General features: G+C 43.8%; 1 protein-coding gene and 1 long non-coding RNA gene across 2 annotated transcripts; both read right to left on the bottom strand.

Moving 5' to 3' along the window:
- Positions 1–5,180: 5,180 nt before the first annotated feature.
- On the bottom strand, positions 5,181–7,142 carry LOC120739218 (nuclear factor 7, brain-like). The gene is made up of 2 exons (XM_040040911.1): positions 6,750–7,142; positions 5,181–6,648 (listed from the first exon to the last, which is right to left on the bottom strand). Exon 2 carries the CDS (start codon positions 6,629–6,631, stop codon positions 5,243–5,245), a length of 1,389 nt encoding a protein of 462 aa, XP_039896845.1. The 5' UTR covers positions 6,632–6,648; positions 6,750–7,142; the 3' UTR covers positions 5,181–5,242.
- A 2,162-nt stretch (positions 7,143–9,304) lies between these two features.
- LOC120739219 lies at positions 9,305–9,980 on the bottom strand. The gene is made up of 2 exons (XR_005697149.1): positions 9,382–9,980; positions 9,305–9,341 (listed from the first exon to the last, which is right to left on the bottom strand). It is a non-coding gene; the product is annotated as an uncharacterized LOC120739219 (long non-coding RNA).
- Positions 9,981–12,912: the final 2,932 nt, after the last annotated feature.

The raw sequence follows: 12,912 nt of genomic DNA on the forward strand, positions 1-12,912 counted from the left end.
ACATTATGTTTATCTAGAACTCCACTCTGTCTCTAAATGTTTGAAGAATTTTTCATGTTTGGGGTCAAATTTTAAGAATTTGACCATAAGTGAAATTTATGGTGTTATCACCCCCATCGGGGCTTACCTTTCCCAGTTTTGATGATATTCCTCCCTATTCTTTACAAGTACCCCTTTTGGTGGTGAGAAATTGTTGGAGTGGTCAAGTGGGTGCTGTAAAAACAAAAGCTCAGGACAGAACAGCTATCAGTCATGTACTTCATATAAAATTAGCATATATTGAATTTCATATTGATCCTCTGAGTGTAATGGTACATTTTAATTTGAATTTATCAAAGCTAAACACAAATACACACATAAATTGCTGACTATTTCAAGAAAGCACCTAAAAGACGGGGACCAGTGTTTATCATTACATATCTCCATTTTGAATGTGACAAGTCTACCATTTCCCTGTTATCCATAGATATTAATAGAATTTTTTGGCTTTTTTCCTCTATAAAAGTTAATTGACTCTTTACAGTGGCCCACTATGGTTAATAATAACATGTTCAGTCATGAGTGAAATCAAACCTTTTCTTCACTTTAGCATTTAACATTCCCAACAATATAATGTGATACATTAATCGAAACACAGCTACTAACACACAATATTCTTAATGCAAACACACTCATGTGAAGCTACAGCCTCCCCCTTTAGTCTCTGTCATCCTTCTGCTCCTGCAAAAACAAAACAAAACAAAACAAGACAAAACATCCACTCTTCTTCTGCAGGGCCCTGTTTCAGGAAGCCGGTTTAGAAAACTCAAAGTGAAAAACGATACTCAGGGTTGAGTAACCCCGAACTGTCCAACTCGGAATATTCGGTTTCAGAAAGGCTGATAACAAGTAGTTCAATCAACACGGAGTTGCTTTAACCCCAAGTTAAGCGCGCGCACGAGGATACATAAAGCCCTGATTAGTGGAGCACAGATTAAGTGAGTCACCATGGAGACGGAGGGAAAGAAGGCGTGGTCAATGTATTTTACAGCGCTTGAGGCCGAAATTCTGATGGCAGCATATGCCGATAACATGCAAATTTTGCAGAAAAAAAGTAACACAGCCCCAGCTGCAAAAGAAAGGGAGCATGCATGGCAAAACATAGCCGACAGAGTCAATGCGTGAGTGTTAATTTAAACATTGATCTAGGGATTTCCACCCATTTAACACGTTATTTTATTATATTATATTTTATTTTTTATACATTTTATTTTGTGATGTGATGTGAGCGCAGGTGCAACCCAACAGGCCCCAAACGTTCCTGGCAGCAAGTAAAAATGAAATATAAAAATATAGTCCAAACAGGTAAGGTGTAATTGTATTATGGGCCATAGTGCTTGGTCTGTTTGTCCGATGTAAATCAATTGCAGTTAGAGGCTACATTAACTTTCTTTCTGTAAGCACTTATTGAAATTATCTGAGCATATTACAAGTACATATTTGCTTACTCTGTACAGTGGGGCAAAAAAGTATTTAGTCAGCCACCGATTGTGCAAGTTCCCCCACCTAAAATGATGACAGAGGTCAGTAATTTGCACCAGAGGTACACTTCAACTGTGAGAGACAGAATGTGAAAAAAAAATCCATGAATCCACATGGTAGGATTTGTAAAGAATTTATTCGTAAATCAGGGTGGAAAATAAGTATTTGGTCAATAACAAAAATACAACTCAATACTTTGTAACATAACCTTTGTTGGCAATAACAGAGGTCAAACGTTTACTATAGGCAAACTCTCTCTCTGGCAAACTTCAGACGGGCCTGGACATGCACTGGCTTCAGCAGCGGAACACGTCTGGCACTGCGGGATTTGATTCCCTGCCGTTGTAGTGTGTTACTGATGGTGACCTTTGTTACTTTGGTCCCAGCTCTCTGCAGGTCATTCACCAGGTCCCCCCGTGTGGTTCTGGGATCTTTGCTCACCGTTCTCATGATCATTTTGACCCCACGGGATGAGATCTTGCGTGGAGCCCCAAATCGTGGGAGATTATCAGTGGTCTTGTATGTCTTCCATTTTCTGATGATTGCTCCCACAGTTGATTTTTTCACACCAAGCTGCTTGCCTATTGTAGATTCACTCTTCCCAGTCTGGTGCAGGTCTACAATACTTTTCCTGGTGTCCTTCGAAAGCTCTTTGGTCTTGGCCATGGTGGAGTTTGGAGTCTGACTGTTTGAGGCTGTGGACAGGTGTCTTTTATACAGATGATGAGTTCAAGCAGGTGCCATTCATACAGGTAACGAGTGGGGGACAGAAAAGCTTCTTACAGAAGACGTTACAGGTCTGTGAGAGCCAGAGATTTTCCTTGTTTGAGGTGACCAAATACTTATTTTCCACCCTGATTTACGAATAAATTCTTTACAAATCCTACCATGTGAATTCATGGATTTTTTTTTCACATTCTGTCTCTCACAGTTGAAGTGTACCTCTGGTGCAAATTACTGACCTCTGTCATCATTTTAAGTGGGGGAACTTGCACAATCGGTGGCTGACTAAATACTTTTTTGCCCCACTGTATGTGGCTATTTTCACGTCACACTGTGCGCCACATTATTGTTTACCTGAGATGAATTGCAGAATGGCAGATAGAGACAAAATACTGTTAATCTGACTGTCTGCAGGTTTTACATGCAGTTACTGTCCCTCCATTTACAAAGGCAGAGGCGTCACGATGTGATTATTTTACGTGTTGTTGGTTTTTTTCCTGTGTAATAATATTCAACATTACTTTCGATACATTTTTACGATTGCATTTTTCAAAAAACGCCTCTCTGTGCAAAATGGGTTTAAAAACATAAACAGCTGTGGGATCCTGTTTGTCTGTGATTTGAACAGCCCAGCGCTGCTCCCGATGAAGGGAAAACCAATCCTGCAGGGAGACCTACCTCGGCACTTGTGCAGGTGAAGCCAAAGGGAAGATTTGCTTCACCATATTTTCTAGTCTTTGACTTAGAATGAAGTTGGTTTGGAAACATATTCAGCGATGCTTCATCTCCTGCTTTGCGTTTTTGGAGGCGCCCTGTGCTAGCAGTGTCCAACTAACAGAAACAGTTGCCTCTGCTATGTTTTCCTGTTTCTTCTTTCCGTGTGTCCGCTAGTTCGAAAGTTTATTTCCTCTCAGGTTTCTTACTTTCAGTAAAGTTTCACTGTTAGAGCCCTGACCAGCATCCTGCAGCATCTGGAGCAGCTGTGTGGTGCTGTCATGGCAACAAGGATCCAAATCTGTGGGATGTTTCCAGCAGGGGTTATAACCTGCAGTCAGCAAGGTGTGCCTAATAAAGTGGCAGTGTTTATGTCACAGTGCAGCAGCATCAGAAAACGGTGGTTTACATCTCTGTTACAGGAAACCTGAAGAGTTAAAACACAAGAGAAGAAAATCTAAACGTTACACAAAGAACATAAAAGAAGTAAACTTCATAAAAACTTCACAAATGATGCTTTAAATGAAAAATAAATCCCTGTAAATGATTCAACAGGTCACATGTTAGAACCACCTTAACTAAACTCTGTAGCCGGTCACTGTGGTTTGTCCCAGCAGCTCTTAGGAAACAAACTGCTAACTTCAGTGTCAGCACACACTGTTAGTAAACTATGCAACACTGAATTCAGGTTTCAGTTGTGTTAAGTTGTGAAGTTGTGATGAAAGTCTTCTTACTGACACAGGTAGGATGGTCAGGCGTCCTCTGTTCCTTCACCGTTCATGAACTGTCACTTATAAAATGCTGCCAAACATCAACTACACTCAATAACTAAACGTGTGCAGGTTAAAGTGATGGACGCCCAGATCTGCACTCCAAATACAAACAGACTAAAGGTGTTTCCTCCAGAAACAAAGACAATATTTACAAAGGTCTCACAGGTAAATTGTGAGCGATCACAGCAGCATCTCATCCTGACTAACAGCTTTTAGATGCAGGGAGAGCGTCGTGGTTCAGAGGTGGTTCAGCAGATGATGAAGGCCTTTCTGTTGCATTGTGTAGTGCTGTGGAGGCCATGATGGTCGACTGGGTCTGCTTCTACTGAACTCACAAACACTTCTGAGGTATTTACACCTGAAGCCTCATTGAATGTGAGTCAGAAACAAACGGCTCAGCTGTGATTAATGGATGTTTCCCTGCATTTCTATTTTCACACAGTTTATTTCTTACAGCAGGAAAACTGAACAGAATGTATGTAAGAGGTCAGAGTGAGGATGACGTCACTTAATACAGGAAATACATGTTTGTCTGTTTTGATGATGAAGGACTTCTTCAGCTCTGTAAACAGCTACACTTGAGAGGACAGAGGTGATTTCATGGATCAATAACAATGTGTTTATCAGCTTTCATCATCGCAGTGCAGACATGACGTCAGATCTATCAGAGTGAAGGCCGTCTCTCTGATGACGTCACAGAGCAGAGTCCTTCTGTCCAATAAAGGATCTCAGATCAGCTGCTGCCATCTTGTGGCCACAGTTGGTTACTGTCTCTGAAAGTTGTCTCATGTTTCCTGTTGTCCTGCTAACAAAGGCTGGAGCTCATCATGCTGAGAGGGCAGCAGCATTTTGTGGCTCTTCACACATGTTCGTTATATTCTGATGATCCTGGATGGAGACAAACTACAGATAAGTGTGTTCAGCCCAACTAGTTTATCTCATTACAGCAGTTTGATGTTTCCCTTTGAATCCCCCTGAAGATCCTGACAGTGAAGCACGTACATAATACTCCAGCCTTTCAACTCTGAGCTTATTTAGTTCTATTAATACACTGAAATCTCATTTGTGTCATGAAGAAAGTCTTTAATCAAACAGAATTCAAAGATCAGAAACATTTCATATATGGAGTTAAACATGAATCATTGTTTCAACAACATATTTATTGTTGTCATAAACAGACAAGAAGACAACAACAAACTGCTCCTCCCATTCAACACATGTCAGTCCATATCCCAGCAAACTAAATCATCTCCATTTACACATCAAATAGAAACATGAATCACTTGTAATGATTAGAAACTTGATAGAATTTCAAACCTAGTTTGGGGAGTCATTCAGTGAGAAACAGTGAAATGATTTTCCATGTGAAAAGGTGGACAGCAGAAACAGAAAGAAACAGTGAAACTAAAAGAGAAACAAAGAGCTTTGGAACAACGAGGCAGCAGGAGGACAGCTGCAGTTTAACAGCTTCAACTCACTGACAGGAAACAACATTAGAAACATCATCATCCTCAACTCATCTGCTGCACTGACACTGACACCTTCAACGGACACACATTCACTTTACCACCAGTGTTAATGTATGAAAACATCCTGTGAGTGAAAGTGTGTGTGAAGGTGTGTATGTGTGTGTTAGTATCAGGATCAGAGAACGACAGCTTTCCTCTGTTCCAGTCCAGATTCACTCTGATCCTCTGGAACGTCTTCTGTACTGAGAGATCAGTGAGAGGAGCTGATGGTGAGCGTGCTGAGTATTTACCTTTATAAAACCATACTCCCCATAATCCAGACCGTATGCGTCCCTTCCTCTGCACAGACTCTGCTAACACACCCAGTCTCCACCGTGTACTGTCTCCAACATCAACATCCCAGCTGTGAGTCCCTGAGTTAAAGCCCTCAGAGCCCAGGACAGAGAAGTAATTATCAAACCTCTCTGGATTATCAGGAAGCTGCTGCCTCTCTCCTCCTCGTCTCACACTGGTCAGATCTTCAGACAGGATGAGTTCTGGATGAGCAGTGTTTGGGTCCAGAATGAGAGGAGTGTAGGAGACCATGTTCTTCATGTTGTTCCAGATGTTGAAGGTCAGGTTGCCCAGGTGTTTGGCCTGGTCTATCAGAGCTCCTGAGGGCAGCTGTGGATCATCCAGCAGGGGGCAGCGCTGGACTCTTTCCACTGCAGCCTTGTAGTTGTGCAGGAATGAGACGTCTTCAGCTCTCAGCTCCTCCTCTGTGGCTCTGACTGTGTCTGAAAGAGCTGCTATCTCTCTGCTCAGAGCCTCCATCTTCTCCTTCATCATCCCACTCTTCTGCTCCTCTTCCTCCCTCAGTGCAGCCAGCCTGGCCTCCTCTTCCTCTGCTAGAAACTGCTGAAGCTTCTTAAACTGCTCCTTAATCTGCCTCTCTGTGTGTCGGGCCTGGACCTTAATGTGTTCTGCTGTTTGATCAAACTTCACTTGAACTTCTTCACAAACCTTTAACTTCTTCTTTAAGGGCTCCAGAGTTTCCTGAAGTTCCTTCTTGTGTTGTTGTGCAGCTTCATCGATGGGTCTGAATCTGTGATTGGTGTGTTTTTCTGAGTCTCTGCAGACGACACACACTGGCTGCTGATGGTCCAGACAGAAGAGTTTGAGTTTCTCAGAGTGCAGACTGCAGAGAGCCTCTGAAGCTCTCTGATCTCTCTCCTGTAAGAACGACTCACACAGGTTCTTTAAAGCTCGGTTTAAAGGTGGATCATTCACTGATATTTCCTTACAAACTGGACACTCGTGTGTTGGTCTCTCTCTCCACCATCTCTTCAGACAGTCTTTACAGAAGCTGTGGCTACATGACAGAATAACAGGATCTCTGAAGACCTCCTGACAGACCGGACAGCAGAGATCCTCCTCTGATCTGGAAGCCATTGAGTCTGTGAGTGAAGCTGAAAACAGCAGACAGGAAGTACAGTCAGTCCTGGCTCCCCTCCCTCCTCTACCACCTTCACTGAAACTTCCTTTGAGTCGTGTTTCTGCTCAAACTCACATTCAGTGTGTGGAGCGTCAGCAGCTTGAAGCAGCAGTGTTGGAGTTTTCCACGTTTCTCTCCTGTAGCTGGACTCACTCAGAGGAAGCTGCTAGTTTGGTCTGAGCTCAGTCTGATCGTCTGTGCGTCTCTCTTTACTGAGGACGAAGAACTTCCTGTGTCCTGGTTTGTCACATTTCAGTGACGTGAGGGGAGGAGAAAATGTTGCTGTTTGACTTTTAACTGAGGTGTGTTTCAATCCTGCCTGCAGCTCAAAAACTATACACAGCATAAAACCTGTTGTGAAGTTTATAAAATAAAGTGTCACTCGGTGGTGCAGCTGTTTGTCAGCTTCTATTTTAGACTTTGTTCTGGTTCTTGTTCAGGTTCTCAGCAGTGGGAGTGTAATGCAGTCACACACACACGGGTGGTGTTCAGGTGGATTCACTTTGTTACAGACAGTGGTGTTATTTCCTGTAACTAAGGGTGTGTTTCACTCCAAAGTTCAGACATTAACCTGCCAGAAGTTGTAAAAGTTACTAATAAAGAGCTTTTATCTCATTTCACGTGCAGGTCAGAGCATGAAAGCTGTGATGCAGCAGTTTGAGGAAAATTGCTGCTGATATAAAATATTTTTTTGTGGTTTTACAAAATATATAAAAGAGCAGAAAGAAAAGAAATAAGTGTAAAGAGTGCAGCAAAATGCATGTTTTAGTGTGAGTTGGTTCATCTGATCTGGGTGTGTTACTGACACTCATCTCTGACTCAGAGAAATGATTTCTCCCCTGTGATGTTCACACAGTGGTGAGTTACATGTGTGTGGAATTCTTCCTGTTTTATAGAATTAAAGTTTCTCTTACTTTCTTTTTTGTTAACCTGAGTCACTGATCATTTGCAGTATTGCAGAGTTTAGCAGTCTTTGCATGATGTTGCTATCAATACATTTTCCAAAAAATGCCTCTCTGTCCAAAATGGGTTTAAAAACATAAACAACTGTAAGATCCTGTTTGTCTGTGATTTAAACAGCCCAGCGCTGTTCTGACGAACGGAAAACCAATTCTGCAGGGAGACCTACCTCGGCACTTGTGCAGGTGAAGCCAAAGGGAAGATTTGCTTCACCATATTTTCTAGTCTTTGGCTTAGAATGAAGTTGGTTTGGAAACATATTCAGCGATGCTTCATCTCCTGCTTTGTGTTTCTGTGGGCGCCCCGTGCTAGCAGTGTCCAAGCGTTTTGCCCCCCCCCCCTTTCATACCGCGCCCTCCCTGCAATGGCTCTGCACCCCCCCTAGGGGGCACACTTTGGGAAAATCTGCTATAGAGAGAAATGTCCTCATAACGCAGAAATGTGATCATCAAACAGTAATATCCTCACAGTGTGTAACTTGTAATGTCACAGTGTAAAAATGTCCTCATAAATACAAATGTCCTCTTTGTACACAATGTCCACACTGAGCAGAATCACTTGAAACACAAAATGTTCTCTTAAAGCAGAAAGGTTCCAGCAGAACAGAAATGTCCTTCTATTGCAGACTTGTCCCCAAAATGCAGGAACGTCCTAAAAAGCAGAAATGTCCTTGTAATGCATAGACCACAAAGCAGAAATATCTTCTTAATTCAGAAATGTCCTCACAAACTAGACACGTTCCCACGGAGCATATCTGGTCACACCTTCCCACACACAAAGATGTGATAGTAAAGGGTCTTCTCTTTGCCTCTCAGGTGACCTTATCGCTATGGCGTCCCAGCTGACCAATCAGAGGCTGGTGTGCATTGTAGAGGCGTGTCATCTGTGTGGAGCTACAACTGAACTCGTCCTAAGCAGAGCCTTTCAGCTGACCAACTGATGCCTGATGGGAGCTGTAGTATACACACTTAAAAATTCTAGTATTTGTAAGTATTGAGAGTTGTAGTTTTTTTTACACTAATTATAACTACATTGTAACATCTTCAGTGACAAATTTGTTGGGAGTTGTAGTACCACTTCATCAAAGTACTCAAAAAGTGCAGTAATATATCGAGGTATTAATAAAATGTGTATAGCAGGGTTCATAAGCTAAATAGAAGAAGGTAAAGAGTTAAAAGTGTTGTTATTTAGGGTAAAATTAGGCTTAAAAGTCCCTTTTTAAGCCTAATTTTGCTTTTATTTTGAATAATACACTAAGATTGTGTTGGTTCATGTTTGCACGGTTCAGTTTGGACCATTTTGTATTTACAGTGTAAAATTATTTCTCACTTCCCTTAAAATTCAGATTTATGACCTTATTTTATCCCCCATTTTCCTCTTGTGGACTGTGACATAATATTTAACATTTTTTTAAACTTTAGAAATTAACTTATTTAAGTAGAAGGAGAGAAGAGCTGATGTGGCGATTAATGCAATGTGGTTACTTTCTTTGCTTCTCACTGCTGCTGTTTCATTGTTTGTGGTATTTTCTGCCTTTTTACTGTGAAATTTCTGTAAAGTGTTCACTGTTACATTCAGTGTGTTTTCTGTGAAGGAGGCTTTGAAATAGGATTAACATTTGTGCTACAGTGTCAGGTCCACAGTGTTTCTGAAATCCTGTCTTTGTTTACCTGTTTTCTGTTTTTGCCAACAAAAAGCATTTAATAACTTTAAATTATATTTTATATTTTATTATATGCCAAACCACTTTGTTAACATTGATAAACTTTTGTTTTCCTGGATTCACAGCTTGGTACATTGTATCTGTAGTATGGAAACATTGTTCTTCACTGAATGTTCTTTGGATTTCTACACATGTGAAGTTTTTATACTTCAAGCAAATATTTCATTTAACATCCCAATAAAATGTCTCCCATGTGAATGTTTCAGTGGCCGTATTGTCCGACTGATGGTTTTAACTCCCTAAAAAGCTGTTTTCTCTCACTGACAGCAGTAATTTATCTCCCAGTGCTTTTTGTGTTTCTTCCACTACCAGTTTCTTGGATCTTCAAACCCATCACGGATCATCTGAATATCTACTTCTTTAAATCACCTCACAGATGTGTAGTTTTATTTTATGGTTATTTTATTTATCTTTTTTGAGGATTGGGAGGTCTGCATCACTTTGAGTTCATAAAGTGCAGTTTTTATTCTGGTAGTCCTCAACATGGCCTTGACCAACACCTTCTGTAAAACAATAATAATGAGATTGATAATTAAACAAAAACCATTAACACTAATAGTGATATATTCCAAGATGGTGGCGCGTGAACAACGCGAGGCTCAGTGTCTCTCCAGAATCTGCTATTTAGCGGTTTTTTATCTACTTTTAACCGGATTATTCGTCCAGAATTGCTGTGCGTTGCTGACCTACAGCAGACAAGAGCTTCTGGACATCTGGACTCACAACTCCAACAGTTTTATCGCCGATCTCCGACTCATCCCAGAGATCTCCAGAACACCGGAGGCTGCCCACTCTCCCCGGCCGGGCGGAAGTGCACGCAGACGGCGCCGAGATCGTAAACAAAGGCGACGTAGGCGCGGAGGGCTACGGGCTAAGCTAAAGCTAACACCACACCGGCTGCCTTTACCCAGTATTTTTCTCGCCAATGTCCGTTCTCTGGCAAACAAAATGGATGAGATACGGCTCTCCATCACTAACAACAGACGGATTATGGACTCAAATGTCATGTTTTTCACCGAAACGTGGTTGAACAACAGCTGCCCGGACAATGCTATCGAGTTAGCAGGACGCCACACGCACCGAGCCAACAGGCTAGCAGATGACTCCGGCAAGACCAGAGGTGGAGGTTTGTGCATTTATATTAACAATGCTTGGTGCATGAACTCCACTACTACTGAGAGTCACTGCTCACCTAATGCGGAGTTTTTAATGGTCAAATGCAGACCTTATTATCTCCCCAGAGAACTCACTTCGATCATACTCACTGCCGTGTATATACCCCCCGACGCTAATGCTAGGTTGGCCATGAAAGAACTTTCTGCAGCCATTAACAAACACCAGAATAAACACCCCGAGGCTGCTTTTATTGTTGCTGGCGACTTCAACCACACCAACTTAAAGACAGTCCTCCCCAGATTCCACCAACATGTCTCCTGCCACACCAGAGGAGACAAGACTTTAGACCATGTGTATTCCAACCTGGCTGGAGCCTACAAAGCCACACCCCTCCCCCACATTGGACAATCGGACCATCTCTCCCTGTTCCTCACACCTCGGTATTCACCACTCATCCAACGTGTGAAACCTGCTGTGAGGACAATTAAAGTGTGGCCAGAGGGGACAGACGCAGTGCTCCAGGACAGATTTAAAAACACAGACTGGAATATGTTCACCCACACAGACCTGGACCAGTACGCCTCATCTGTACTGGATTACATCTCCAAAACCACAGACAGTGTCACCACCCAGAAACGGATCACCATGTACCCCAACCAGAAGCCTTGGATGAACCGGGATGTTTGTCTCCTCCTGAAGGCCCGCAACACTGCCTTTAGGTCAGGAGATGCACACGCCTACAGTACAGCCAGGGCTAATCTAAAGAAGGGCATCAAAAAAGCCAAACACCATTACAAAAAGAAGGTAGAAGAACACTTCTCCAACTCCAACCCCCGACGCATGTGGCAAGGACTCCAGACCATCACAGACTACAGGACCACCAAACCCTCCCCCGCATCCTCTGATGTCTCCTTCCTCAACGAGCTCAACAACTTTTATGCTCGTTTTGAGCGAGGGAACCCCACAACCACAACCAAAGCAGACGTGACACCAGACCACCAACCTCTGACTCTCTCCCCCACCGATGTAGGAGCGGTGCTGAGCAGGATCAATGTCCACAAGGCTGCAGGCCCTGATGGCATCCCCAGGCGTGTTCTCAGAGCGTGTTCTGGGGAGCTTGCAGGAGTGCTCACAGACATATTCAATCTGTCCTTGGCCCACGCTGTGGTACCGGCCTGCTTCAAATCCACCTCCATCGTCCCGATACCCAAAAACTCCAACCCATCTTGCCTCAATGATTACCGCCCAGTAGCACTCACCCCCATCATCACTAAGTGCTTAGAGCGACTGGTCCTAGCACACTTTAAATCCTGTCTCCCCCCCACCCTGGACCCCCACCAATTCGCATACCGCCAGAACAGGAGCACAGAGGATGCAGTCTCCATCGCAATGCACTCTGTCCTCTCACACCTGGACAACAACAACACCTACGCCAGAATGCTGTTTATAGACTTCAGTTCAACATTCAATACAATCCACCCCTCACAACTCATCAGGAAACTGACAGACCTGGGCATCAGTTCCCTCATCTGCAAATGGTTACTGGACTTCCTGACCAACCGCCCCCAACATGTCCGGCTGGATAACCACTGCTCATCTACCATCACAATGAACACCGGTGTACCACAAGGCTGTGTGATGAGCCCTTTCCTCTACTCCCTCTTCACCCACGACTGCAGACCTGCTGATGGTTCCAACACCATCATTAAGTTTGCAGATGACACCACGGTGATTGGCCTCATCAGTGACAACGATGAGGCCGCCTACAGGGAGGAGGTGGATCGTCTGGCTGAGTGGTGCGACACAAACAACCTGCTGCTTAACACCGAGAAGACCAAGGAGCTCATCGTGGACTACAGGAGGAATGCTGACCCACATCCACCCATCCACATTAAGGGGACGGCTGTGGAGCGTGTGAGCAGCTTCAAGTTCCTGGGAGTCCACATCTCCGAGGATCTCACCTGGACGACCAACTGCTCCAAGCTGGTCAAGAAGGCTCACCAGCGCCTCTTCTTCTTGAGGACTCTGAGGAAGAACCACCTGTCCTCAGACATCCTGGTGAACTTCTATCGCTGCACCATCGAGAGCATCCTGACCAACTGTATAACAGTCTGGTACGGGAACTGCTCTGCCTCGGACCGGAAGGGGTTGCAGAGGGTCGTGAAAACTGCCCAGCGCATCGCCGGAGCACCACTTCCTGCCATAAAAGACATCTACAGGAAGCGGTGTCTGAAAAGGGCTGGGAAAATCATCAAAGACCCCAGTCACCCATCGCATTCGGACTCCCATCGGACTCTTCACCCTCCTGCCCTCTGGGAGGCGCTACAGGAGCCTCCGGACTAAGACCACCAGGTACCGGAACAGCTTCTTCCCCACAGCTGTCAGACTCCTGAACTCTGCCTCCTGACATCTGACCCACGTTAAACTCATGGACTGAAC

The sequence above is a fragment of the Simochromis diagramma genome, unplaced genomic scaffold (genome assembly GCF_900408965.1).
Source record: "Simochromis diagramma unplaced genomic scaffold, fSimDia1.1 OVJJ01000224.1, whole genome shotgun sequence".
In the NCBI taxonomy this organism is placed as follows: Eukaryota; Metazoa; Chordata; class Actinopteri; order Cichliformes; family Cichlidae; genus Simochromis; species Simochromis diagramma.